At 59.6% G+C, this 23,823-nt stretch overlaps 8 protein-coding genes across 8 annotated transcripts; 5 read left to right on the top strand and 3 right to left on the bottom strand.

Annotated features, from left to right (window-relative positions):
- Positions 1 to 321: 321 nt before the first annotated feature.
- BDZ90DRAFT_234081 (hypothetical protein) lies at positions 322 to 1,720 on the top strand. Its single transcript, XM_025506888.1, has 7 exons — positions 322 to 498; positions 554 to 558; positions 670 to 686; positions 753 to 781; positions 861 to 958; positions 1,035 to 1,214; positions 1,295 to 1,720. The coding sequence occupies exons 1-7, from the start codon at positions 468 to 470 to the stop codon at positions 1,550 to 1,552; spliced, it is 618 nt and encodes a 205-aa protein (XP_025360261.1). The 5' UTR covers positions 322 to 467; the 3' UTR covers positions 1,553 to 1,720.
- BDZ90DRAFT_243214 (actin-like ATPase domain-containing protein) lies at positions 1,491 to 4,489 on the bottom strand. The gene is made up of 4 exons (XM_025507426.1): positions 4,371 to 4,489; positions 3,401 to 4,299; positions 2,142 to 3,338; positions 1,491 to 2,055 (listed from the first exon to the last, which is right to left on the bottom strand). The coding sequence occupies exons 1-4, from the start codon at positions 4,477 to 4,479 to the stop codon at positions 1,795 to 1,797; spliced, it is 2,466 nt and encodes an 821-aa protein (XP_025360260.1). The 5' UTR covers positions 4,480 to 4,489; the 3' UTR covers positions 1,491 to 1,794.
- A 355-nt stretch (positions 4,490 to 4,844) lies between these two features.
- Positions 4,845 to 7,913, top strand: BDZ90DRAFT_255441 (hypothetical protein; the record flags this gene model as incomplete). Its single annotated transcript, XM_025507853.1, has 2 exons — positions 4,845 to 7,676; positions 7,746 to 7,913. 2 exons carry the CDS (start codon positions 4,845 to 4,847, stop codon positions 7,911 to 7,913), a joined length of 3,000 nt encoding a protein of 999 aa, XP_025360259.1.
- Positions 7,889 to 11,314, bottom strand: BDZ90DRAFT_243209 (putative nitrate reductase). Its single transcript, XM_025507425.1, has 3 exons — positions 10,354 to 11,314; positions 9,517 to 10,287; positions 7,889 to 9,446 (listed from the first exon to the last, which is right to left on the bottom strand). Exons 1-3 carry the CDS (start codon positions 10,953 to 10,955, stop codon positions 7,958 to 7,960), a joined length of 2,862 nt encoding a protein of 953 aa, XP_025360258.1. The 5' UTR covers positions 10,956 to 11,314; the 3' UTR covers positions 7,889 to 7,957.
- Positions 11,315 to 11,384: 70 nt separating this feature from the next.
- BDZ90DRAFT_234078 (putative nitrite reductase) lies at positions 11,385 to 15,266 on the bottom strand. The gene is made up of 2 exons (XM_025506887.1): positions 14,794 to 15,266; positions 11,385 to 14,721 (listed from the first exon to the last, which is right to left on the bottom strand). Exons 1-2 carry the CDS (start codon positions 14,970 to 14,972, stop codon positions 11,562 to 11,564), a joined length of 3,339 nt encoding a protein of 1,112 aa, XP_025360257.1. The 5' UTR covers positions 14,973 to 15,266; the 3' UTR covers positions 11,385 to 11,561.
- A 649-nt stretch (positions 15,267 to 15,915) lies between these two features.
- BDZ90DRAFT_223082 (MFS general substrate transporter) lies at positions 15,916 to 17,819 on the top strand (the record flags this gene model as incomplete). The annotated part of the gene is made up of 3 exons (XM_025504557.1): positions 15,916 to 16,222; positions 16,304 to 16,707; positions 16,779 to 17,819. The coding sequence occupies 3 exons, from the start codon at positions 15,916 to 15,918 to the stop codon at positions 17,817 to 17,819; spliced, it is 1,752 nt and encodes a 583-aa protein (XP_025360256.1).
- A 199-nt stretch (positions 17,820 to 18,018) lies between these two features.
- BDZ90DRAFT_255428 (hypothetical protein) lies at positions 18,019 to 20,152 on the top strand. Its single transcript, XM_025507852.1, has 2 exons — positions 18,019 to 19,640; positions 19,712 to 20,152. The coding sequence occupies exons 1-2, from the start codon at positions 18,099 to 18,101 to the stop codon at positions 19,991 to 19,993; spliced, it is 1,824 nt and encodes a 607-aa protein (XP_025360255.1). The 5' UTR covers positions 18,019 to 18,098; the 3' UTR covers positions 19,994 to 20,152.
- A 100-nt stretch (positions 20,153 to 20,252) lies between these two features.
- Positions 20,253 to 23,591, top strand: BDZ90DRAFT_243197 (hypothetical protein). Its single transcript, XM_025507424.1, has 6 exons — positions 20,253 to 20,451; positions 20,519 to 20,827; positions 20,901 to 21,111; positions 21,189 to 21,464; positions 21,537 to 21,834; positions 21,922 to 23,591. Exons 1-6 carry the CDS (start codon positions 20,284 to 20,286, stop codon positions 23,579 to 23,581), a joined length of 2,922 nt encoding a protein of 973 aa, XP_025360254.1. The 5' UTR covers positions 20,253 to 20,283; the 3' UTR covers positions 23,582 to 23,591.
- The last annotated feature ends 232 nt before the right edge of the window (positions 23,592 to 23,823 follow it).

Genomic DNA, 23,823 nt, shown 5'->3' with positions numbered 1-23,823 from the left:
TCGACGATAACGCAGTCCCTCCCCCCTCTTGCTTGGTCTCATGCCCTGGTAAGCTAACGTCGACATCGTCGAGTCGAGATGCCGAGGAGGGCCGGGCGGAGGCAGGCGTGGGCGGCTAAGCGGGAGGGCGAGGCGAGCGAGCCACTCGAATCGATGCGGCTGAACAGTCAGAGAGGGGCGGACAGGACAGGGCCCTGAGAGAGCGAGTGTGCGAGCAGCAGTGGGCCCTTGCAACCAACACCATCGCCTCCATCTCACCTCAGCGACAGCGATAGTCATCGAGAGATCCGGCACCACCGCATAAGGAGCATCTCACTGCGACACCACTGCTCCCCTCCCAGTGATCGAGCAGCAGCGACGCGGCATCACAACATCGCTTCATCGCCCTTGAAGGCATTCAATCGGATCTTGGACCCTTTCGACTCGCATCCTCCTCCTCCTCCCCCTCTCCACACGAGATCGCAATCATGGCCACAAGGAAGAAGGTGCTGCTCAAGGTGAGCTCGAGAGCGCTGCAGCTGTCGTCCCGCTCCCCACTGTAGCTGACTTCCCCTCATCCTTGCTCTCCCGCCCTCCAGGTCATCGTAAGTCACCTACCCCTTGTCAGCCCCACCACCACACAGATCATGTCACTCATCCCTCTGCTCGTCCGCATCCACACTATTTCAGATCCTTGGTGACTCTGGGTGAGCATCTACGACCGTGCTACAGCTGACTTTGTGCTCACCTACCTCCCCACTGCTTCCCCGCAGCGTCGGCAAGACCTCGTTGATGAACCAATGTGTGTACGCGCAGCAAGCTCCGCTTCCCCCTCAATGTTCTCCCTTGACAATCCATGTTCTCACCTTGCCCCCTGCCAGACGTCAACAAGCGCTTCTCCTCGTCGTACAAGGCTACTATCGGCGCCGACTTCCTCACTCGCGAAGTCGTAGTTGATGACCGTCTCGTCACAATGCAGGTGAGCCGCGCCCGCGCCCAAGCTCCTCGCCCACCGATCACCGTACTGAGCAAATGCATTCCCCGCTCACACTCAGCTCTGGGACACGGCCGGACAAGAGCGCTTCCAATCTCTCGGTGTAGCCTTCTACCGCGGTGCAGACTGCTGCGTTCTCGTCTACGATGTCAACTCAGCCAAGTCATTCGACACCCTCGACTCGTGGCGCGACGAGTTCCTCATCCAAGCCTCGCCGCACGACCCCGACAACTTCCCATTCGTGAGTAGCGCCCCACTCTGTACCACTGAACCTCCTCCTCCCGACTCACTGACCATTGAACACCCACTCTTCCCTCGCAGGTCGTCCTCGGCAACAAGATCGACGTCGAAGAGTCAAAGCGCATGGTCTCGCAGAAGCGTGCGATGAATTGGTGTCAGTCCAAGGGCAACCTCCCCTACTTCGAGACGTCCTCCAAGGAGAACATCAACGTCGAGCAGGCATTCCAGACCATCGCCAAGAATGCCCTCGCGCAGGAGGCCGAGCAGGAGCTGTATGCCGACTACCCCGATCCGATCAGGATCGATGCGGATAATGCTCAGAGCGGGTGTAGCTGTTAGTGCGGCGGTCAGCACCGGGGGAGGGGCGCTGTCCCTCGTTCTTGTCTTGGTCTCCTTGATTCTCCCTCGTCGATCCTTGTCTATTCGTCTCTCATCTCTTTTTGTTGCCTCGATGCGCGGAAAACCACACTCATTACCATCTCATCGTGTTCGATTGTAGCTCATTGTGTTGAATCGCAGCTCAGTGTGCTGGATCGCAGCTCCTCATTCTGCGTCTCTTTCCCCTCCCTGACTCGCAAGCCTCACCATCCCGCGCTCGCGAACCTGTGCTCCTTGATATACTCCCCACCCATCTCGTCATACTCTGCCCTGCTGATCCATCCCTCCTTGCGATCCTCCCTCGCCCACTTAGCCATCCCCCTCCAAGCATCAAAGCGCGGATCCTTTGCGCTGCGTACACTGATTGATGAGGACCAAGACGCAGGCATGAGTGAGGCCAGAGAGTTGCGTAGACGCTCGGGCAGGCCGGAGTAGGAGGTGTGCCGGCCAGTGAGAAAGATGTTCTGCCGCGTCAGAAGGGGGGCAATCAAGCAAAGTCAGTACGTGCCCCTCGCCTGGTCATGTGTGGTTCTATGCGCGCCGAACTCACCCCGACCATTCTCCTCCCCAACTCCTCATCCTCGAAACCCCTCACGATCATCTCCCCAATATCGTCCAGTCCAGCCTGATCCACACCCGCCATGCTAGGCTGGAAGAAAACCTCCGTCAGTCTCGCCCGCTCAACATTGAGCGTGATCTGATGCTGCTTGGCCAACTTCTCCTCGAGGCTATCCGCGCCGTTCGCTCCGCCCTCCTCATCATCTTCGTCCGCGAGATCAGTGACCGCCACACCAGCCTGAGCGGCTCTTTTCGCTCGATCAGCCTTACGCTTCTCGGCCGCCGCAGCAGCTATATCTTCCTCTCCTTCTGGTGTGCCCCCCAAGAAGGTACGGGTGAGCGCCCGCTTACGTGCCAGGCGGGCAGCGAGCGTGTCCGCGCGACTGAAGGCCGCGTCGTACTGAAGGAGCTTCGCTTCGAGGGTCACGAGGAGCTGTTCGTCCTCCTCTTCGTCCTCGGAGTCCTCCGCCCCCTGGATGTCTCGATAGATGGCCCAGTCCTCGTCATCTGCACCAAAGTCGTCGTCACCGCCCTCCCCACGTGAAGCGCCGCCAGCTGCCGCAGCTGCTCCACGTTTACGCTTTCCTCGGGACGATTCTCCCCCTCCTGCTGTCCCGCCAGCACCGCCTTTACCCTCGCTCGCAAGGCTTGTGATACTCTTCATCCTCTGCTGTGCAACGCTACTCTTCCTATCCGCGAGGAGCTCTCGCTTGCGCTTGCGCTCCTTGATACGCTCGATCGTCTCCTCGTACTCGCCTCTCCTCGCCCTGCACCACTCTTTCAGATTCGTAGCTCGCTCCTCCTCGTCCTTGAGGCGACGCTCTTCAGCCGCTCGTTTCTCCTCGCGCTTCTCGGCTTTCGCGCGCATGCGAGCATCGTACCCCGCCTTGAGGAGACGCTGGCGTCGCTTCTCCTTGATGGACTCCTCGCTCAGCTCGTGGTCGGGGACGTCGATGAGGGGAAAGGTTGGTGGGGCTTCCTCTTCTGCTCCTCCTTCGTCGGCTGCACCGTCGTCTCTGCGCCGAGAGCGCTTGAGGGCGGACTGAATGCGCTTCTCGGCCTTGATGAGTTCCTCTTCGGAAGGGTAGCCGGCGGACTCCAGGCGTTTCAGCCAGTCGCTGTTACGCTCTTTGTTCTTGTACTCTTTGAGTTCGGCGAATGTACGGAGCTGTTCTTCCTTTTCCATCATCTGCGTGGGGAGGAGGGCAGTCAGTTCTGGCTCATCACGCGAATTGCCCGAAAGCGACGCACCTTCTGCAATCTATTCTTCTGCGCCAACTCCTGCAGTCTGCGCCCGCTCTCCCTCTTCCTCTCCTCGCGCTTTGCCTTCTCCTCATCCGTCAATTCTTTCCCCCTGCGCGACTCGGGCACCGTGAAGGGGATTTGGATCGTCTTGCCCTCCGCTTGCAGTTGCTTCAGCTCAGAGAGGCGACGAGCATGCTCCGCGTAGTCGCCGTCTTGCCCACCGGGATGAGCGTAGAAGAGGCCGGGTGTCTCGATGAGGGTGCTTGCCTGCTGCGAGGAGAGGCGCACGGGGAAAGCCGGGTATTTGAGTTGGAGAAGGCGCAGCAGGTGGTCCGCAGCAGCGCTCCCTCCCCAATTGAGCCGCTTTGCACTCGCCAAGACCCCCCTGCCGCCTACCATGGGTACGAGCGTAGTGGTGGACTGGCCGCTGCTGATTACCAGCCCGTCTGGGCCTACACCGTTCGCATGAGCTGCAAAGAGTGAGTCGAGCCCATAGGCCACCTCAGGCACGCCATATGCCTCGAAGAGGAGCTCGGAGGCGAGGCAACGACAGTATCCAGGATTGCACAGCTGCTCAGTCATAGCGACTGGGTGCTCCACGTTGCCCTCTGCCTCTTCCCCTCCGGAAGAGATGCCCAATCGAGCAAAGGTGAAGTCCAGCACATTCTCCAGCACATCTTGCGCGACGAGCAGTCCGTTCTCATTAGGAGTGCGAGCCTTGCTCTTCGACTCGTGATCCATATTGACGTAGGGTCCCACGAGGAGAATGTTTGCTGAGCGTTTGCGGTCTTTGTAGCGTGCAACGACGGGTGGGAAGTGCAGAGGTGGTAGCGAGGTTGAGGAGGAGGAAGAGGAAGAAGAAGGATCGTAGTCACTCGCAAAGCCTGCTCGTAGCTCGGAATTGCCTGTCAGGTAGAGGGAAGAATGGTATCAGCGTCTGCTCGACGCAATGCACCCTCGTATTCCTGGCGCTCACCATTATCAATGACGACTGGAGCCTTGTCCCTGTACGCCGCACCGGCTAGATACTGCTCAGACGTGGGCGCATCCGGCAAGGGCGTTGCCGTCTGCTCGCTGAGGAGCATAGGCTGAGACTGGGTCATGGCGTGCGAGTTGCGAGGATACGGAGAAGAGGCAAGACCGGCATCAAGGAGCGGCGGCAGGAGGAAGGCGGACTGGAGCGCGTGGCTTGTGCGGAGACGCGCTCAAAGGCTCAAAGAGGTTCGAGAGACGCTCAGTCCGCCTTTCCTTTCTTCTCGCCACTCCAGAACGCAGCAATGCCGCCATCATGATGATATCAAGAGCTGCCTCGAGCAGCAGACGATCGGTCGTCCGCCTCTTTGCTAAGCAGAGCGATGCAGGGGCCGCTATCCCCACCAAGCCGCGCCGCTCAACGAAGCTTTACACTGAGCTCCCTGCGGCGGCCCTCGATGCAAATACAGGGCTGGACATGCCTCCTCTTGAGCCCTTTGTCGCTCAGACTCGCAGGAAGCGGGCATCAAGAAAGAAGAAGACCCAGGAGGAAGACGAGGCTGTGCAAAGCGATGACTTCGCGCCAGCAGGCACTGCCGCACTCGCCGCGCCGCCCTCACGCATCGACGAAGTCGGCCCCTCTGGTCAATCCTGGCCCCCACTCGCGAAAGACGTCTTGAGCAATATGGCGCGCTTTGGGTCCTGCATCCTTCTCACACGTGTCGGAGGCTTCTACGAGTCCTACTTCGAGCAGGCGCCACTCCTCTCCTCTCTCCTCGGCATCAAGCTAGCCAACCGGACATGGGGCGGGCGTTCTGTCGCTATGGCGGGCTTCCCGCTCAGCCAGCTCGAAAAGTACCTCAAGGTGCTGGTGCATGACCACGGAAAGCTCGTGGCGATTTGTGAGGAGTTTCGACCAGATGAGGAAGGAGGGGAGACGAGGAGCCCAGAGGATTGGAAGACGATCAATCTGGTCAACAGGGCGACGCTGAACGAGAAGGTGGACATTGTGCGGCGAGTGACTAGGGTGGTGAGCCCGGGAACGCTCATTGACGAGAAGTGGGTAAATCCTATGAGGAACAACTTCATCCTCAGTATCGCGGTTGGCGAGGGCGAGCAGCGGGGAGGTGCGCGGGGAGGTGCGCCCACCATTGGCCTCGCGTGGCTCGACTTGAGCACATCCGACCTTCACATCACGCACTGCAGCGACGTTGAGAGTCTGAGGGACGAGGTCAAGCGTGTCAGCCCCTCGGAGATCATTCTCGAGGCAGACGCTGTAGAGCGTATGCGGCTGCCCTCATCAAGCGCCCTACAATCTGGTCAAGACGTTCTCCTCCAAGCTCTCGACCTGCAACGCACTCTGATTTCCTATCTCCCTCCTTCCTCGAGCTCACGCAAACCAACCACGCCCTCCGCAATTGAGCGTCAAGCCACACATACCTACCTCGCGGCCGAGCGCACGGCAATTGCCAATCTGACCGAACACCTCAGCACCCGACTCTTGGACGTCGCCTCACACGGTGGGCAAGAGCTGGACGAACTCATCGGCTCGGGACTCGCGCGGCATCATGCACCGGAAGAGACGATGCTCATAGACGCCAACACATTAGACGCCCTCGAGGTGCGTGAGACCACACGAGAAGGGGGAGTGAGGGGTAGTCTAGTCAGCACGGTGCGACGAACCCTGACAAAGGGCGGAGCGCGCCTGCTCGTCGACTGGCTCACTGCGCCCAGCACATCGCACGCCTTGGTGACAGAGCGGCATGCCATCGTCGAGTATCTCGTCACGCACCCTTACGCCTTGGAAGACTTGCGCACCCTCCTTCGACAGGTGCAGAGGGGAGATATCTCGCGCACTCTGCAGCGAATTGCTACGGCAAGGAATGATGAGCAGGATCTGCTCGAGGTGAGGGACTTTGTGCGATTCACCAGCGCAGTGAAGGAGTGGGGACGGGAGCTGCGTGGTGAAGGAAAGGAAGGGCATCGAGAGCTCGCTGCGAGGCTGGAGGGTCTGGTCGATTTGACTGGGCTAGGCAAGGAGCTGGGCGATGCGATTGATGAGAGAGTCATGGAGAAGCGACTACGGGCGATGGAGGCTCTGGATCGGGAGGAAGGCCTGCTTGGAGCTGAGAACGCAGACGAGGAGGCGGAGACCACCCCTTCCCCTACGCCATCATCTTTATCAGCCTTTCCGCCGCCGCCTACACCTCGCGGCGACGAACCCTGGGGCGCCCCCTTTGAGCACCTCATTCGACCTTCCTCCTCACGCCTCCTCTCAGCCCTTACAGCAGAGTACGAGCGTCTGCGCCATGAAGCTTCCTCCCTTCAGTCCTCCCTACGCTATCGCATAGGCCCTCGCACCTCGCTCCGCTATCTTCTCGGGCAAGGCTTCGTAGTCCACACCACCGTCCCCACCTCGGGCGAAGAGCCAAGCAACGATCAAGAGCTCCGCCTCACGCTGGCGTACCGCACAAAGAGCACGCGCACTTACTATCACGAGCCGTGGAGTCGCATCGGGTCACGCTTGGCTAAACTGCAGGAAGACCTCAAGCGGGCAGAAAATGCTGAATTGCGTAGGCTGCGAGCGAGGGTAGTGGCCGCTGGTGCTGATTTGCGCGGAAATGCACGCAAGGTGGACGAGGTCGACTGTCTCGCGGGCTGGGCACAGCTTGCCCTTGACCTGAGGCTGGTGCGGCCGACGATGCTCAGCGAGGCGGACGAGCACTACGACGGCTCAGGCTGCGTGTTCGATGTTGTAGGCGGCAGACACATCGGCGTCGAAGGCGGACTACTGGAGCGAGGTCGAACCTTTCATGCCAACGACCTCAAGATGGATGCCACGTCTCGCCTACACTTCATCACCGGCCCCAATATGGGCGGCAAATCGACCTATCTCCGCCAGAACGCCCTCATAGCTATCCTGGCCCAATCCGGCTCCTTCGTCCCCGCGCAATCGGCCCGACTCAGCATTGTGGATCGCCTCTTCTCCCGCGTAGGCGCAAAAGACGACCTCTTCCGTGATCGCTCAACATTCATGGTCGAGATGCTCGAGACGGCCGAGATTCTTCGTCGCGCTACGCGGCGTAGTCTCGTAGTTGCGGATGAGATCGGCCGGGGGACGACCACGCAGGTGGGCATCGCCATTGCATTTGCCACTCTGAAGGAAATGGGTGAGATTGGGTGTCGGGCGCTGTTCGCTAGCCATTTGCATGAGTTGGCGGACATGATGGGGTGGGAGGAGGGGAGAGAGACTGGTGGAGAGGGGTGGAGGTATGTGCGCTTTGCAAGTACGGACGTCGAGGGGAGCGAGGTGAGTGCGCGTGGCGGTGGCGAGTGATTTGAAGTAGCTACTGACCGCGTCCGCCCGTCACGCCGCCAGGACTCCGTCACCTACCTACACCACGTTCGACCAGGCGTCAATCGCGAGTCACACGGGCTCACCGTGGCCGCTCTGGCTGGCATGCCTCCGGGAGCGCTTCAAACAGCCCGCGATACTCTCAACAGACTGAGAGCAGAAGACATCGGGTCGCAAAAAGTCGTGACATAGTATGGGCACGCTAATCTTTAATCGCATCGCGCATCGTACACAATCTAGAAGAACACGACAGTATTCGGAACGTCCCACCCAATCTCTGCCAATCCCTTCTTGACTGCCTCCTCCATCGCCGGCGGCCCACAGACGAGCGCCAAGGTGTCCTCGAGCTCGTCACCCTCGCCGCGGACAGGCGGAGGTGGTGGGAGATGCTTGCGCATCAGATCCACATTTACACGACCTTTACCGCCCGCCCAGTCATCAGCGCATTGACCCGACAGTACGTGCCAGAGATCGAAGCGTCTCCCACTGCCACGGAAGCGCTGCTGAAGCTCATCGATCTGTGTGCGCGCAAGGATGTCCGCCTCTGTACGGTTGCCGTTGAGGAGCCAGCACTCCGTCTCGGCTGAATTTCCGCACTCGACCAGACCCTTGATCGTCGACCAGATGGGCGTGATACCGGATCCGCCGCAAATGAGTGCCAGCTTGCGCACTTTGCGCTCCTGGCCGCGCCATCGTACCGTGCTGTCACCGAGGAAAGTGAACCCACCGAGCGGACCCTTCATCTCCAGCGAGTCAACGCCCTCCTCCATCTTCTCGAGGAGCATCGTCATCTTTCCTCCAGTCGCGAACTGCGCCGTGGGCTGATAGACCTTGATCAGGATATCCACAAAGCCGCGCAGCTCATTGCCTGAGAAGGGCGTGTAGGCGCGTTGCACGACAACGTTGCCCTCTTTGTCCTTTATGCGGAGGTAGACGTGCTGCCCGATGGGCAAGCCGAGCGTCTGATCCTCGTGGTCCAGAGCAAAGCGCAGGATGCGCGAGTCGTGAGAGATGACGGTGCGCGAGACGAGCTTGCTGTTCTTCCATGCCTTGGGGTTAAGGAAAGTCGCCGCCTCGTTGGGAACGAGACTCTCTGCGTTAGCTTGATGGTCCAGCGCTCCATCTGCCAGCTTGCCGATGTGAAAGCCCAACATCCGTCGCTTGGCGTCGAGCGAGTGGATGGCCATGAAGTCTTCCGTGGCGTCCTCCCCTGCAACGAGGGTGATGCTCTCCCCGCCACCAGGGTGCTCCTTGAGGAAGGGCGTGCCGTCGTAGACGTGCCCGTTGACGACGAACCAGGGCGAGTGCTCATTTGCGTGCTCGCGAAACTCCTCCGCGCTCACGATGTGCGTAGACTTGGCCGGGTCCTCCATGAGTGTGCGCACGTCCACCTTGGGCGGGGGAGGCGCGCTGTTGCTCTTCGATGCCGAGCCAGCGGCAGCCTTGAAAACGGGGTATTTGGGGTCTTGCCCTTCCTCTGTGAGGCGAGCCATCCAGCCGCCACTCTGCGTGCCAGGCTGTGTTGGGTGCTCGAAGCGCAGCTTGTTCGTGGCCTCGTCGTGGTGAATGGCGACGCGGAACATGCAGTTGTTCATCATGCCGTACGCGTTCCAGATCAGACGGTCAGGCATCGTATGGAGCGACTCGTCCGTGGCGCGTAACGTGATGCAGCCTGCGGCAGAGTCCCGCAGTCGCTCGGTGCTGATCTCAAACTCCCAGAAGCACCTGCGTGCGCGAGAAGATGTGGTCAGCTTCGAAAACGACGCTGGGCCTTCGGTCAACCGCATCGGCTCACCAGCAGAATGACATCTCCGTCTCGCTCAAGTCGAGGTCGCCAAAGTAGGGATGACCGCGAATTGGGCTCTCGCGATACGAGTCCTCCGGGTAGATGAGCTTCGCCGGGTACTCCCATGTCTGGCCATCATCCAGGGACAGTTCGATGCGATTGACCCTCCTCCCGCCACCGGCGTATGCGTAGCCCTGCACCTTGGTCATGGCACCCTCTGCGACATCAATACAGTCGTCATGGTTCGGTACAGTCACCGCCGCATTGGTGTTGAGGTCGTTGATGATGTACTTTGGGTCCTTCCACCAGTGCAAGCCCTCTTCAGATCGAGCCTCGTCGGCGGACACGCCAGCGGGCAGAACCTTGTTGTCGTGGAAATGAAGATGGTGCTGAGACTCTTGGTCGCTCACTTCGATGCGATTGAGCCACTTGACCATTCGACCGCCGATCTGGCCGGGTACTACGAGTCGCAAAGGGAAGCCATGGTCTGGGCTGAGTGGCTCGCCGTTGAGTCCCCACGCAAGGAGCATCGACTTGCTGCGATCTTTGGCCCAGACGAGGCGCTGAGATGTGCCGTATTTGCCCTTGGGCAGCTCATCGCACCCTTCGAAGATGACGTGCCGTGCGCGACCGGGCACGTGACGGTCGTAGGGGAAGGCGCCAATGGGTCTAATGGGCTTGCAGTATTCGAGCACGTCGGCCAAGTACACGCCCGTGAAGATACCGTTTGACACGCCGGCAGCTCCCCAGTTGAAACCGAGGCCCTTGGCTACCATGTTCCTGTGATGGTGAACGGTGCGGTGGTCAACGTCGCCCATACGACTCTCTCTTCGCATGCGCACTTACTGCTCTTTGCGGCGGTTACCTGCGCACACGAGCGTGACCGGCACCGACACCGTGGGGAACAAGCGCTTCAAGTCATCGATGGTAAAGCTCATCTCACGTTCGACTAGACCATGAATCTGAAGCTTCCAATCCTTGGCCTCTTGGGCGCTGACACGTGGCGTTGCACCATGAGTGCGCACGTAAAAGAGTGCTTGTGGTGTGAGCCATCCGGCATTCCAGAGGTCGGCGAGCGCGGGCTCGCAGTTGAGCGGATGCTTGCCTGTCAGACGCACCTGGCGTTGATCGCGGGCCACCCAGGCGTCGGGCGTGCCAGCGTCGATGCCTAGCTGGGAGATGGCAGGTTCAGCAGGGATGGGCGGGTGCTGCTTGGTGTAGGACGACTCGTTGAATTCAGGCTCTGCTTCCTCCGCAGGGGTAACGGCAGAGAGAGAAGCGCCACTTGAAGTCGTTGAGCGAGCGTAGTGGGAGCTCGAGGCCGAGCCTGAGCCTGAGCCTGACGAGCCGGAAGAGGACGAGGTCGCCCTAGAGCGCGCCGGCGTAGGGCTGGCAGTCATGGGTGGTGATGATGATGACGACGAGCTGGGCGTGATGGCAACGGTCATCGTCGTGAAGCGTTACGATGAGGTGGACAAAAAGGCAGACGACATTCTTCCAGCTTTCTTGTTACGCTCTCTCCTGCAAGCTAAGCTCCCCACACAGCACGCCCCTCCTCTCCCGTGGCAAAGCGGCCCGCTCGCGCCTCCCTGAAAGCTCTTCACCCCTCTCGCAACGGCACATTCGAAATCGGCAAGCCCTCGTCCATTGTCGCCCCCACACGCACGTAACGACACAACCCCTTGTCATCTATCTGCGACTTGCCGTCCAAGCATTGCAGCGTACGTACACCCGTCGTCGTCGTGGTGGTGGAGATAGTGGCGCGCGTCAGAGATAGCACATCTTCGTCTAGTGTCGTCGCAGAGAGTTGCCGGCCTTTGAAAGAGAGCCGAATCGTCGCACGCCAGACTGGCTGCACGCTGCACCACTGCCGCTGCCGCTGCGCTGCTCGTCTCAATTTAAACGCCGGCCGGCCAGCCGCCGCCGCCCCTGCATAGATAGGCTACTGGCTCGCGTTGTTCGCGCTCTTCTGTATTCCAATGAGATAACGAATCCACGTAACAAATCCACGTACAACGAGGAGCCAAGGGTCTGATCGCATTTCACACGCCCTGTTACCAATCCAACGAAGTCTCTCCGCACGATGCCTTCTGCTGCTTCTCGCTCACCTCGGCCAGCCCACGCCTCGCCCGCTGGGCGTTTTGAGCCTCCTTCTCTACCACCTTGCTCGGCCCTTCGATCTCGATTGATGAGCCCTTGGCATCCTGAGCCAGAATGTCCGACTCTTCCTTGGCCTTGCGCAACATCCACTTTGTCGTCGAGAGAACAGCGTCGAGCGAATCGCTGTCGGGCAGTCGCAGTACCACGTCCCCTTCCTCATCCACCTTGGCCTCGAATGTCATAATCTGGTAGTCTGGGTCATTACAGTGCCCACCGTCCTCTTCGACTTTGTGCGAAAGCGTGTAGTTGCGCTTGTGCAACGGGCAAGAGATGTAGTCCCGCCCCTGAGAGTCCTCGCCAATCAGACCGTCGGCAAGGACGAAAGCGCGCCTATGCGGGCACATGTTCTGCGATGCCCTGAGCCCTCGACCAGGAATTGAAAAGATGGCAATCTGCGTGTCGCCGTATTTGACGACGGCTGACGATGTGGCATCTTGCGACGGGTCGAGGTCGGCGTACTTGCACACCTTGCGCCATTCCCACGTCGCCGTTTGCACAATGTCATTGACGTCGAATTTGAGCGGTGGAGCAGACTCCGGCCAGTCGGCAGGACGACGCTGAGAACGCTGAACGATCTTCTCAGACACCTCTTGAGTCTCCTCGGTGTTGACGAATTGGCGGAAGACCTTGCGCCTCTCCGGATTCTTGACCGTCTCCGTCCACTCGCAATGGAAGGTGCCAACCAGCTCATCCATCTCGTCCTCGAGCTCCTTACAGATGCCCAGCTTGTCCTTGACAATGACCTCGCGCAGCTCCTTGATGCCGCCCGGGTAGGCCTCGATCCAGCGTGCTGTTCGCATGAGCTTGTCGGCCGAACGCGCGTAGAGGATGAGGAAGCGGTCGATGAGCTTGACGGCCATGGCTTTGGGCACGTCTTCGGCGAGGAGGTCCGCGTGTCGAGGCTTGGCACCGCCATTGCCGCCGACGTAGACATTCCAGCCCTTGGGCGTTGCGATGACACCGAAGTCCTTGCTCTGAGCTTCGGCGCACTCTCGTACGCATCCCGACATACCGCCTTTGAACTTATGCGGGGCGCGGATGCCCTTGTAGCGCTGCTCGAGCTCGACGGCTAGTCCTACCGAATCGCCCACACCGAAACGGCACCACGTTGAGCCGACGCAGCTCTTGACGGTACGGAGGGACTTGCCGTATGCTTGGCCAGTCTGGAACCCTGCTGCGACCAACCTCTCCCAAATAGCGGGAAGGTCTTGCTTCTTCGCTCCGAAAAGGTCGATCCTCTGCCCTCCCGTGATCTTTGAGTAGAGCGAGAAATCTTCGGCGACTTCTCCAAGCACCTTGAGCTGATACGGCGTCACCTCTCCCGCTACGAGGCGAGGCACGACCGAGTACGACCCGTCGCGCTGCAAATTGGCCATGAAACGATCGTTGGTATCTTGCGTCTGACGGAGTTGCGGCGCCATGATCCACTCGTTGTACAGCAGCGAGAGAATAGACCCGACGGCCGGTCGGCACACCTCGCAGCCTAGGCTGTCCGGCTTCTTGCCCACCGACTCCATGACGTCGCGGAAGGTCTTGAGCTTCTTGAACTTGACAATCGTGTAGAGGTCAGGGCGAGACTGCTTAAAGTGAGGGCAGAGAGCGTTGGACACCTCTGCTCCTGCATCCTTCATTGCCTTGTTGAAGATGGAAGTAGCAAGGGGCACGCATCCACCACAGCCTGTGCCACACTTCGTCGTGCTCTTAATCTCGCCAAAGGCACGGCAGCCGTCCTTGACCTTCTTGACGATGTCGCCCTTGCTGGTGTTATGGCACGAGCACACTTGCGCATCATCATCGAGATCGTCTCCCTCTTCCTCGCCTTCCTTCTTGGCGCCGAGGATGAGCTGCGATGGAGGGATCTCGAGGGCCTTCTGCTTGTTGCAAATGCTGACCAGCTTGACGTAGTCTTTGCAGTCGCCGACCATCATGCCGCCGAGGAGGTACTTGCCGTCCTCGGTGAAGATGTACTTCTTGTAGTGGTCTGAAAAGGGGTCTCGGTACGTGAGGGCCTTGACCTTGGGCGGTGTCGACTCGTCGCGCTTCGTGCCTCTCTCCTTGGGAAGTGGTCGCGTGATTTTGCCCTGATCCGCAAAGAAGTCGCCAAACGAGGCGACGTCGACACCCATCAGCTTCAGCTTGGTGGACAGGTCCGGCGGGGTCATGGATCGCAGGGCGTGATGAGGGCCCTCCGTAAGGTTGAAGGCGAGGACGTCGGCCATCTCGACGCCGGGAGCGATGAGACCATACGTCTCGCCCTTGTAGCTTGCAGCCTCCCCGATGGCGTAGACGTCAGGGAGATTGGTTTGAAGATGATCTGTGACGGTGAAGCCTCCTCGAGGCGACACCTCCAGGCCAGTCGATTTGGAAAGCTCATCCCGCGGCTTGATACCGACTGCAAAGACGATCATGTCGAGGTCGTACGGCTCTCCACTCTCAAGAGCAATGCCCGTGAGCACGTCGCTGCCGTCTTCCTTGGCGGTAGTGATGAGATCTTTGACGCGAGCTCGGAGGAGCACCTCAACACCAAGTGCCTTGACCTTCTCGAGCACGAGGGTACCGCCCTCTGCGTCGAGCTGACGGGACAGACACCAGTTGTTGCGCTCGACGATGACTGCTTGGTCAACGGTCTCGAGGTTCAAGAGCGCGTGTGCCGCTTCCAGACCCAGAAGACCACCCCCGACTACAGCCGCTCTCTTGATCTTCTTCTTCTCGGAGTAGCTGATCATGGCATCGAGGTCGGCAAGATTGCGGTAGACGAATGCGCCTTGCGTGCGGTGGAAGCGGTCTTTCGTGACGTAGGGAGGTAGCGCTGCATCACTGCCAGTGGCGAGCACGCAGACGTCGTACGGTATAGTAAGGCCCTTGGCGGTCAGGACTTCCTTCTTGTCAGAGAGGATGGAGACGACGGGGTCCGAGGTGTGATATGCAAGCTTGCCGGGCGTGTGTGATGAGTACCATTCGAGAGGGTTCAGGTAGAGTGCTTCGACATTGCGCTGTTCAAAATAGGTGGTGAGTCCAACTCGGTTGTAGGCGATGTGAGGCTCTTCGCCGATACTGTTGCGCAAGCGGTGTGAGCGAACGATGATCGAAGAGCGGTCGTTCTTCTGGGGGTCGTACGACACTCACACTGTAACCTCCCATTGATCGCGCTGCCCTTCAAGATCGTACTTGAGCAGCTTCTCGACGAAGCTGACACCCACCATGCCAAAGCCAACTACGACGCATCGCTTCTTTGGCGAGGCTGAGGGTGATGGTGATGACGAGGACGACGCCTCAGAGTATTGGCCAGTCGCAATGGGAGCCATGTTGGAATGTGACGAGGTGAGTGGTGGCGAAGAGGAAAGGGATGCAATCTCGACACGACGTTTCAAAGCATCCCCGCTTGCCCCTCATCCCTTAGCTCGAAATGCCTGCCATGTTCCGATCACGGTTCCTATCTCTTGTGTCTCGCGGTGTCTGCTCCCCCGCGCCTCACCGTGAGAAGTGATCGAGGGCCCCCACCCTCAATGCGCTACCCTCGTTGCCAAGCTCGGCGCTCATCTCACCTGGCGCAGCGTGGCAATGGTGTCGTTTGAACTTGGATTGGAAATTGCTGCGATAAGGAAAGGCGGAGGAACACAACGCGCCTCGCACTTCCTTGCCGCCGGCCATTTCATCGAGCTGTCGACTCGAATCGGGCGCAGCCGCTGCAGCCGAGCCGGCGCAACCCAGGGCGCAGCCGCGTCTCTCTCACAGTGTGGCTCTCTCTCACCACGCTCTTATCTCTCTCGATACCGCGACGAAACCGTGGCGACCACGGGGGACGCGGTGACCTCAGTCACAAACGCAAGGGCGACTTGTGATAGCGGAGCAACTGCTGCGAGTCTCGGCGGACGACGATTGAAGAGAGCAGGAAGCATGGCAGAGGCAGGAAGCATGGCAGAGGCAGGTAGCACGGCAGAGGCAGAGGACAATCTACGACGAGGAGCATGAGAGCAATCGTTGAGGCGCTCGAAGACGGGACGCAAGGTCTAGCCCAACTAGGGTCCCGCTTCTCACGCCAACGGCCTCTGAAAGAGGTGATGGATGATCAATGGCCGGCACGGGCTGCAATCGATCAAGTCATGCGCAGACATTTGCGCAGATGACAGCTTGAGCGACCACACGAAGCGCGCTTTCTTCGCGCTCCCTTCGCGACGTCCTTCCTTCCTATAAGGACTTGAACGCCACAAGCATCTCATTTCTCATCCCCAGCCCCCACATCTCGCCATGTCGCCTTCATCACAGCAGCAACCTGCTCCGGCTTACGCCCCTGAAGACGACATCAACGTCGATGAGAAGGCGTCGGGCAACAGCTCGCCAAGTCCCGACCAGCCTCGAGGCACAACAGGTGCGGTAACCGTTGAAGGCTACGTCTCTGACAGTCAGAGGCGAGCCCAAGCTGGCTACTACGCCTTCCGATGGAGCTCCCTCTACCAGCCGGCCGTCGTCAACCCTATCAATGGCAAGTCGCACACCTTCCCCATCCTTCGCTTCTGGGACACCTACTCAACTCAGTTCTGGCTCGCGACGCTGGGTGAGTCGCGAAGACTGGACTCCCTAGTTTACAATCGCGAGTGCTAACCGGCCCACACCTATTCCTCTCGCTGCCGCGCAGGCTTCTTCGTCGCCTTCTTCGGCTGGTTCGCCGCGGCCGCTCTCATGACCGAGGCAATCAAGGTCGACCTCAAGCTTACGCCCGCCCAAGTGGCCGACTCCAACTTGGCCTCTCTCGGAGGCACCGCCTTTGTTCGCGTCATCGCCGGATACGCTATTGATCGCTACGGCCCGCGCAAGGTCATGGCCATCCTGCTTTGCATGGGCGCCATCCCTACCGCGCTCATGCCCGTCGTCCACCACTTGCCCTCCCTCAAGGCGATCCGCTTCTTCATCTCAATCCTTGGTGGAACTTTCGTGCCTTGTCAGTCGTGGACTACAACCTTCTTTGATAAGAACATTGTCGGTACGGCCAATGCTTTCTCCGGAGGTTGGGGAAACATGGGTGGCGGAGTGACACCTGCTGTGAGTCCCACGCGCGAGACCCTCACCCTACTCGCTTCATACTGAATGACCCTATCTTCTTGCGCGCGCAGGTCATGATCGGCCTCTACGAGCGCCTCCGCAAATCGGGCTACACGCAAGGGATGGCCTGGCGCCTCTCCTTCGTCGTCCTTCCCGTCCCTCTGCTCTTCGTCACCGCCGCCGTCATCATGATCTTTGGCAAGGATCACCCGGCCGGCAAATGGTCACAGCGCCACCAGCTTGCAGGCACGGCTTACGAGGTCGCTGCTGGCCGCGCTGTACACCTCGACCACAATGAGGTCCAAGAGCAGGAGCGTATGCGCAACCAGGCCGGTGGCGAGAATGGCGGCAGCAACGAGAAGATGCTTACCTCAGCGGCACCAGTCAAGGGCTCCGACTTCTCTGAGCTGCAGCCTGGTCAAAAGTACGATCAGGTCGACACGGCAGTCAGCGAGCCGCTCACGCCGCGGGTGGCAGTTCAAGTGCTGACCGACTTGCGCGTCTGGCTCTGCGCCGTCTCGTACCTCCTCTCCTTTGGTTTGGAGACAGCAATGGATGCTGCCCTGCCGCAACTCCTCTTCGGTCTCTTCGGCGGCCCTACTTTTACTGCAGAAGACGCCGCCTTCGCGGCCGCAACGTACGGTCTGCTCAATCTCATCTTCCGGCCTGCCGGCGGCGTCTTCGCTGACATGCTGTACAGCAAGTACAAGCCTCTCGGATACGGTCTGCGCGCCAAAGTGATGCTCATGATCGTGACCAACATCATGCAAGGCCTACTCATGGTAGGATTGGGCATGTACGTCAACCACTCATCCCACCAGTCCATCGGCGGCGTCATAGGCTTCATCGTCGGCATCGCGGCCACGGGTTTCGTGGCCAACGCAGGCGCCTACTCCGTCTACTCTCACCTGCGTCCACGCAACATCGGTTTCGTGGCTGGCCTTGTAGGATCAGGCGGAGCAGTCGGCGGTCTGTGCTACACAGGCTTGTTCAAGACCCAGCCGGGTACCAAGGCCGCTCGCACGCTGGGCAACAAGTTCTGGATCGCTGGCGTGGTAAACATTGCTGGGATCCTCCTCTTTTCCTGGGTACCGATGGGTGATGCTGCATGATCTGGCCCGTCCCACGTGTGTAGACGATAGAAATTGTAGAAGTAGATCTCGAATACCATCGACTTCGGAATCGTCGTTGCGTCCGATCGTTGCCCGCTGCCTCTCGCTCGATCTGCCTCCGCGGACTCCGGCGCGTGATGACGTGCATGAATCGATGCGGGGAAGCTGATTTGGCTTCGATCATCGATTCAGTCGAGGGCCAATTCGGAACGTCCGTCCGTCCATCCATCCATCCATTCCGTCCTCTCCGCCATCCTCTCTTCCTCACCAAACGCCGACATGGAGGCTCGCAACGGCAGAGTGGCTTCCAAGGAGTCATCTCCCATGTCGTGGCTCGATGCGGTCGAGCATCGCCTTGACGAGCACCTGCACGCTCAGGCTAGGAAGGGCGGCGTACGCGGCTCCCTGTCGCGTCAGCTCCTCTCCTGCGGCGACTGGCTAGAGGACGAGGTGCGCTCACGGCGAGAAGCCATCGGTGGCATCGACAACATGTGGCTCGCCTTGTCACACTACGAGTTCAATCCTGTCTGCGTCGCCTCGTATACCCTCAAGGAGAAGCCCTCGACCGAGGCTATCGTCGACTCGTTTTGGAAGCTCACCGATCAATTCCCCAAGTACCGCTCCAAGCTCGTCAATACTGGCCGCCGCTTACATGGATCTGAATTCACGACCGATATGCAATTTGATATCCGCAACCACGTTGCCTTCAAGAGACTGCCTGAGCCTGCCGGGCCTGTCGAGCTCGACAATTACATCGCCCAGGTCGAAGCGCTGCCGTGGGACTTTGACAAGCCGTTGTGGGAGGCGACGATCCTCGACAACTACCGTGATGCGCAGGGAGCTCATGCTGCTCTCGTGATGCGCGGGCATCATTCTGCTGCTGATGGCCAGGGCTTCGTCATGAGCCAGCTCAGTGTCACCTCGTATGCGAAGGAGCTCGACCGTCTCCTCGATGATGCGAGCCATCTCATTCACGACGCCAAGCGAGGTACTGCGAAGCCATCTAAGCTGCACAAGGCTCTCAAGCCACTCGATCGCTTCCACAAGACGTTGCCCCTCCAGCTCGTCTTGTTCGCCCTCTTCTGGACCTTCCTCGTCATCTCGGGCATCATCGAGGGCGTCTACTCCCTCTTTCAAGGCGCCTACATGACTGCTCTCTTCTTGTTGACTTCGTGGAGAAGTCCAAAGGTGACCGCACGCCACCAAGGTCCCCGACCCTCAGAGAAGGAATTCGCCACAAGCAAGGCTTTGCCCTTGAGCGAGGTCAAGCTGATCCAAACAGCATTCAGTGGCGGCGCCCCCGGCAGCTTACGACAACGCATCCAAGGCGGTCCAAAGAATCACACCGTCTTTGGCCACCTCACCCTCAACGACGTCCTCTGCACGGTTCTCGCCGACGTCATTGGCGCAGAGCTGCATCAACCCCCTCCTCTCCCACGCAACGCCTCCCTGCTCCGCAAGCTCTGGTGGTCCTTCGTCGACACAACGCATCACTTCATGCCTCGGCCTGTCGCGCTCATGATCCCCATCTCGATCCGCAAGCCAGGAGACTGGAGCATGCGCAACTGGTCTACGGGGGCGCTCGCTTACCTGCCCAACGACGGTAAGCTCCCCAAGGAGCCCATGGCGCTTTGGAAGAGGCTGCATGGCAGTAGCAGTGCGCTCAGTATTCTCAAGCATGGCTGGCTGCCAAGATTGAGCTTCTGGCTTATTCAACTGCCTACGGGCCAGATCCCGCTGCTCTTCCCGAGCCCTCTGTGGAAGCCTTTCGACTTCATCGGGAAGGTGATCCTCAACTTGACGCTGACTTCCTTCACAGCTGTGAGTGCGCGAAGGCGTGTACCTTCTCTTGCTCTCCGTCGCTGACCCTCGTCCTTTCTCTCACACGGCAGGTCCTCACCAATGTCCCGGGCCCAAGCTCAGGCGGCATTAAGCTGGCTGGCAGCGAGATCATCCGATGGAGCGCTGCTCCTCCTCAAGCTGGTCCAGGCACACTCGGTATCGGCGTCATTACGTACGGGGATGGAGTCGCTGTCACGATCATTGCGGACCACGTCGCAGGCACAGAGGGAGTGGCGAGGCGGCTGTGCAAGAACTTTGAGCGACGATGGCAAGACTACGTCAAGGCTTCGCAGCGGGTGCTTGATGAGGCTGGTAAGGGGAAGAAGGAATGATGAGCTCTGCAAATTGCCACTATCCTGCCGTCGTGAAGGTGTGAGTGAGTGGTTTTTTCTCGAAGTGGCGAAGCGTCAAGTCAGGGACGAAAGTGCGTGATCGCTTGGAGGTGCAGAGTCGACGGCTTTCCTTCTTTGATCACATTGCAATCTCGAGCGCGACCGAGCTCGATGCGAGTGTTCCGCTCGCGCTCGCATTCTCTCTCCCCTCCCTGCCCTCCCTCCATCCGCTCACCACCACCCCACTACCAGCCCAAAACCCCCTCTTCCATATCCCTTCGACCGCTGCTATGGTTGCTCCATCCACCGGCGAGCGCGTAGCGCGGTCAAGCTTGCCCAGAGGTCGCAAGCTGACTTTCGAAGAGCATCTCAACGTGGAGGGATCCGCTGACGAGGAAGCTACGGTCAGCCCCATCGACATCGAATTTCGCGGCATGGGGGCAGAGGCCACCTCGGAGGTGAGATGTGCAGCAGCGAGTACGGTGCGAGCCAGGCTGACTTCTATCACCCTCTTGTTCTCCGCAGAGCGACCTCTGGTGGCTCGCAGCTGCCTACTCCCAGGATATCGAGCGATCTCAGCCCGAAGACCAGGACTACAAGCTGCCTCTGCCCATGGGCATAGCGCTCCTCCTCCAAGACAATGGCCATGTCGAGTCGATCGTACTTTGCACATACCGCCGCGTCCTCATCATTCGTATTCGCCGTGCCATCAGCCGCTTCCAATCCGAAGAGCTCGAGCTCGACAAGCACGATGACCTCGCCCGACTGCTGTACTCTGAGCTGCGTGTGGAGCACAAAAAGATTCAGCTCGTGGGCTTCCATGCTGCACTCCAGGTGAGCATGCTCAGATCAAGCACCATGCCGCTGCCTCGTGCTCAACCCCGACCTCCTGCGCCTTTACCCGCAGTCCCTTCACATTCACCGAGCAACGTCGCTGCACACCCGCCTCGTAGACCTCTCCGCAAGCACCAGCGAGGAGGAGAGCAACTATCTGGGTAGCTACCTACCAGGCTACATGAGAATCAAGTCCTCGACTAACTTTGCAGACATGGCAGAAGAGATCAACGAGCTCAACGAGAGCAACTTTCGTGAGCCCAGCACCTACGTCGAAGACTTCAGTGAGCATGAGAGCGCTAAGCGAGAACAGCCATCAGTAGGGCAACTGGACAGCTGACTTTGCTCTCCTCTTTGCCAGACCTTTCGACCTATTTGCCCATCGCCATCGACGCAGTATCGGCCTTTTGGTACGCCAAGAAGAATCCTAAAAGCCTCCAACCTGCTACATCTCCCCTCCTCGATACGGCCTTCATCGCTCTCCGGGACCTCGATCTCGGCGCTCGCCTCGTAGCAGTATTTCACGCCCATACAGCCATGCAGTCCGAGATGATCAGCGTCGACTTCAGCACCGTCAAGGCAGACGACATGAGTGACGACCAGGTCGTCGTCTACAATGAGCGCTACAGCAATCGACGTGAGTGCAGCATGACAAGCACGCGCAGCGTACGACGCTCACCGACCTGCGCCTCTTCATGACCACCCGCAGTTCGCCCCAACCACCGTCAGACCGTTCAACTACGCCTCAATGACGGGACGACCGTCACGGGTATCTGCAGGAAGATGTCAGGCAAACGCAGCTGGGTCCAGATCATCGAGGGTCACCGCGACGACATTCTTGGCCAGATGAGCGAGATGATTGAGAGCAACGGCACCATCTTCGCCGAGGGAAAGGACGACGCCGACCGTGCTCAACATCAGGCCGTGGAGTTCTGGTACAAAGTCCTGGCCGAGAAAGTTGATCGAGACCAGCAACAGGCCCTCGATCCCAGTGGGCTCTTCTATCCGTGAGTCATCCCAGCACGCCATGTTCAAGCAGAACCACACGCCCATTTCCTCCCCGCCCTCTCCTCATCTCGTGCGCGCCCCCACAGCTTATTCTACGGCGCAGAGGCCCTCACCAAAGGCACTCACCGCAAGCATCGCAAATTCGGCCCTCTCCACCCCGACAACCGCTATACGGTCATTGAGAACTCCAAACTCGACCCTGCTCAGCAGGACGCAGCCACTGCCCTTGCCGGACCCTTGCGAAGTGCAGACGACCGCATCGTCCTCATTCACGGGCCTCCAGGTACGGGCAAGACCACCGTCATCGCTACCATGTGCCGTCAGTGGTGCGCCTGGGTCAAGGAGAACGAGGACAGCGGTGACCTGCCCGTTCGAGCGGCCCGCATTGTCGACCCGCAGACCAAGCCCAAGGACTGGGACAGTGAGGACCATCCATTGCTCGCAGAACAGACGCAGCGTGCAATGAACCTCAGGGAGCCTCCTCGTGACTCAAGACGCGACCGTCAGCGTGCAAGGGAGCGCGAGCTCGACGCTCTTGAGGCGAGTACCAACGGCAACGGCAGTGCCAACGGCGAAGGCGACGAGGGCGGCGACGACGCTCGCGCCAAGGAACTGCGTCCCATCAAAGAGGAGGTCAAGCTCACGCCCGAGGATGTCATTCCATCATGCTGGATCGTCTGCCAATCCAATGCTGCAGTAAAGAACGTGGCCGAGTCGCTCAAGAAGCAGGATGTCCCCTTCCGCATCCTGGTGTCGGATGGATACTACGAAGAGTGGCACGCACACATGTACACGACAATGTTTGACGAGCTCATCATCACCAAAAGCCTTGCGGCTGGATTGCCTTACTCGAGGGAGCGCTTCGCCCGCTGCCCCATCGTTTTGTCGACCATCTCTGGCCTCTCGTCGGGAAGACTCGAGGAGGGAAGGGTCTTTGAGATGCGTCCCATCTATGCGCTGCTCGTTGATGAGGCTTCGCAAATCGTGCTGGGCGCCTACCCTCACCTACTCGCCCGCCATGCAGAGACATTGGGACGCCTCGGTTTCTTCGGTGACCACAAGCAGCTCGCTCCTCACGGGCACGACACCATCCCCGGCATCGAGAGTGCATTCGAGCTCTCTCATCTACGCAACAGCTCGATATTGCTCGACAGGTGCTACCGTCTCCCCCGCGGCCTCGCATCCTTTATCAGCGACGGCGTCTACGAGTCGCGCCTGCAGGCCGCAGGCCCCGACCAGCCTCTGCAGACCACGGTCCGTTTCTTCGACATCGACAGCGGCCGGGAGGACAAGCGCGCCAACTCCTTCATCAACGAGAGCGAGGCAGCCGCGATGCGAGACTTTATCGAGGCGCACTTCGACGACCACACGCTCGACTTCCGCGTCATTGTCCCCTACACGGGCCAGAGGGACTACGTGGAGAATATGCTCAAGACTGCTGCCCTGCCCTGGAAGGATTGCGTCTTTACCATCGACTCTTTCCAGGGGCAGGAGTCAGAGACGGTCATCATCTCGTTGGTGAGGGATGGAATGGATATGGATGGGCATACGCAGGGCTTCTTGTCAAACGAGAGGAGGACCAACGTACTGCTCAGCAGGACGAAGAAGCATATGTACATCTTCAGCAGCCGGCGCTTCCTGGAGGGCAAGGGGAGCGACACGCTTGTTGGGCAGCTGGCGGAGCTGGTGGGGGAGAGCGGGTGGAGGAGCCATCAGGAATTGGCGGCGGGCAACGGGTTGCTCTAGCTGGGCGATGATGGAGGTGAAGTATCTCTCCAAGACTGCTGAACCTCGAATTCAATCTATCAATTCTCCTCTTCTCATCGCCGTCAGCCGTCGAGCTGCGAGCGGGCCCCCTCGTGCGTGCGTGCCTCATCGTCCCGCCCGGTCGGTCTCACATGCGAGGCAATCTGCGAGGCGAGCCGAACTGGCGGGCGGGAGGGCGAGGGCGAGATCAACACCTGCGCTCAACTTTCAAAGCTTGGTTC

This window comes from Jaminaea rosea (assembly GCF_003144245.1).
Source record: "Jaminaea rosea strain MCA 5214 unplaced genomic scaffold BDZ90scaffold_14, whole genome shotgun sequence".
Classification (NCBI taxonomy): domain Eukaryota; kingdom Fungi; phylum Basidiomycota; class Exobasidiomycetes; order Microstromatales; genus Jaminaea; species Jaminaea rosea.
This window is presented reverse-complemented; position numbering and strand designations above follow the sequence as displayed.

Excerpts from the sequence above, each read along its gene's own strand:
- BDZ90DRAFT_243197 (XM_025507424.1), top strand. The coding sequence starts at position 20,284 with ATGGTTGCTCCATCCACCGGCGAGCGCGTAGCGCGGTCAAGCTTGCCC. Across the intron at positions 20,828-20,900 it reads GCTTCCATGCTGCACTCCAG|TCCCTTCACATTCACCGAGC; the intron begins GTGAGCATGCTC and ends CTTTACCCGCAG. Across the intron at positions 21,112-21,188 it reads CACCTACGTCGAAGACTTCA|ACCTTTCGACCTATTTGCCC; the intron begins GTGAGCATGAGA and ends CCTCTTTGCCAG.
- BDZ90DRAFT_234081 (XM_025506888.1), top strand. The coding sequence starts at position 468 with ATGGCCACAAGGAAGAAGGTGCTGCTCAAGG. Across the intron at positions 782-860 it reads GACCTCGTTGATGAACCAAT|ACGTCAACAAGCGCTTCTCC; the intron begins GTGTGTACGCGC and ends GCCCCCTGCCAG. Across the intron at positions 959-1,034 it reads ACCGTCTCGTCACAATGCAG|CTCTGGGACACGGCCGGACA; the intron begins GTGAGCCGCGCC and ends GCTCACACTCAG.
- BDZ90DRAFT_234078 (XM_025506887.1), bottom strand. The coding sequence starts at position 14,972 with ATGGCTCCCATTGCGACTGGCCAATACTCTGAGGCGTCGTCCTCGTCA. Across the intron at positions 14,722-14,793 it reads GATCAATGGGAGGTTACAGT|TATCGGCGAAGAGCCTCACA; the intron begins GTGAGTGTCGTA and ends CTTGCGCAACAG.
- BDZ90DRAFT_243209 (XM_025507425.1), bottom strand. The coding sequence starts at position 10,955 with ATGACCGTTGCCATCACGCCCAGCTCGTCGTCATCATCATCACCACCC. Across the intron at positions 10,288-10,353 it reads GGTAACCGCCGCAAAGAGCA|GAACATGGTAGCCAAGGGCC; the intron begins GTAAGTGCGCAT and ends TCACCATCACAG. Across the intron at positions 9,447-9,516 it reads ACGGAGATGTCATTCTGCTG|GTGCTTCTGGGAGTTTGAGA; the intron begins GTGAGCCGATGC and ends TCGCGCACGCAG.
- BDZ90DRAFT_243214 (XM_025507426.1), bottom strand. The coding sequence starts at position 4,479 with ATGCTCCTCAGCGAGCAGACGGCAACGCCCTTGCCGGATGCGCCCACG. Across the intron at positions 4,300-4,370 it reads TCCAGTCGTCATTGATAATG|GCAATTCCGAGCTACGAGCA; the intron begins GTGAGCGCCAGG and ends TCTACCTGACAG. Across the intron at positions 3,339-3,400 it reads AGAAGAATAGATTGCAGAAG|ATGATGGAAAAGGAAGAACA; the intron begins GTGCGTCGCTTT and ends CTCCCCACGCAG.
- BDZ90DRAFT_255428 (XM_025507852.1), top strand. The coding sequence starts at position 18,099 with ATGGAGGCTCGCAACGGCAGAGTGGCTTCCAAGGAGTCATCTCCCATG. Across the intron at positions 19,641-19,711 it reads CGCTGACTTCCTTCACAGCT|GTCCTCACCAATGTCCCGGG; the intron begins GTGAGTGCGCGA and ends CTCACACGGCAG.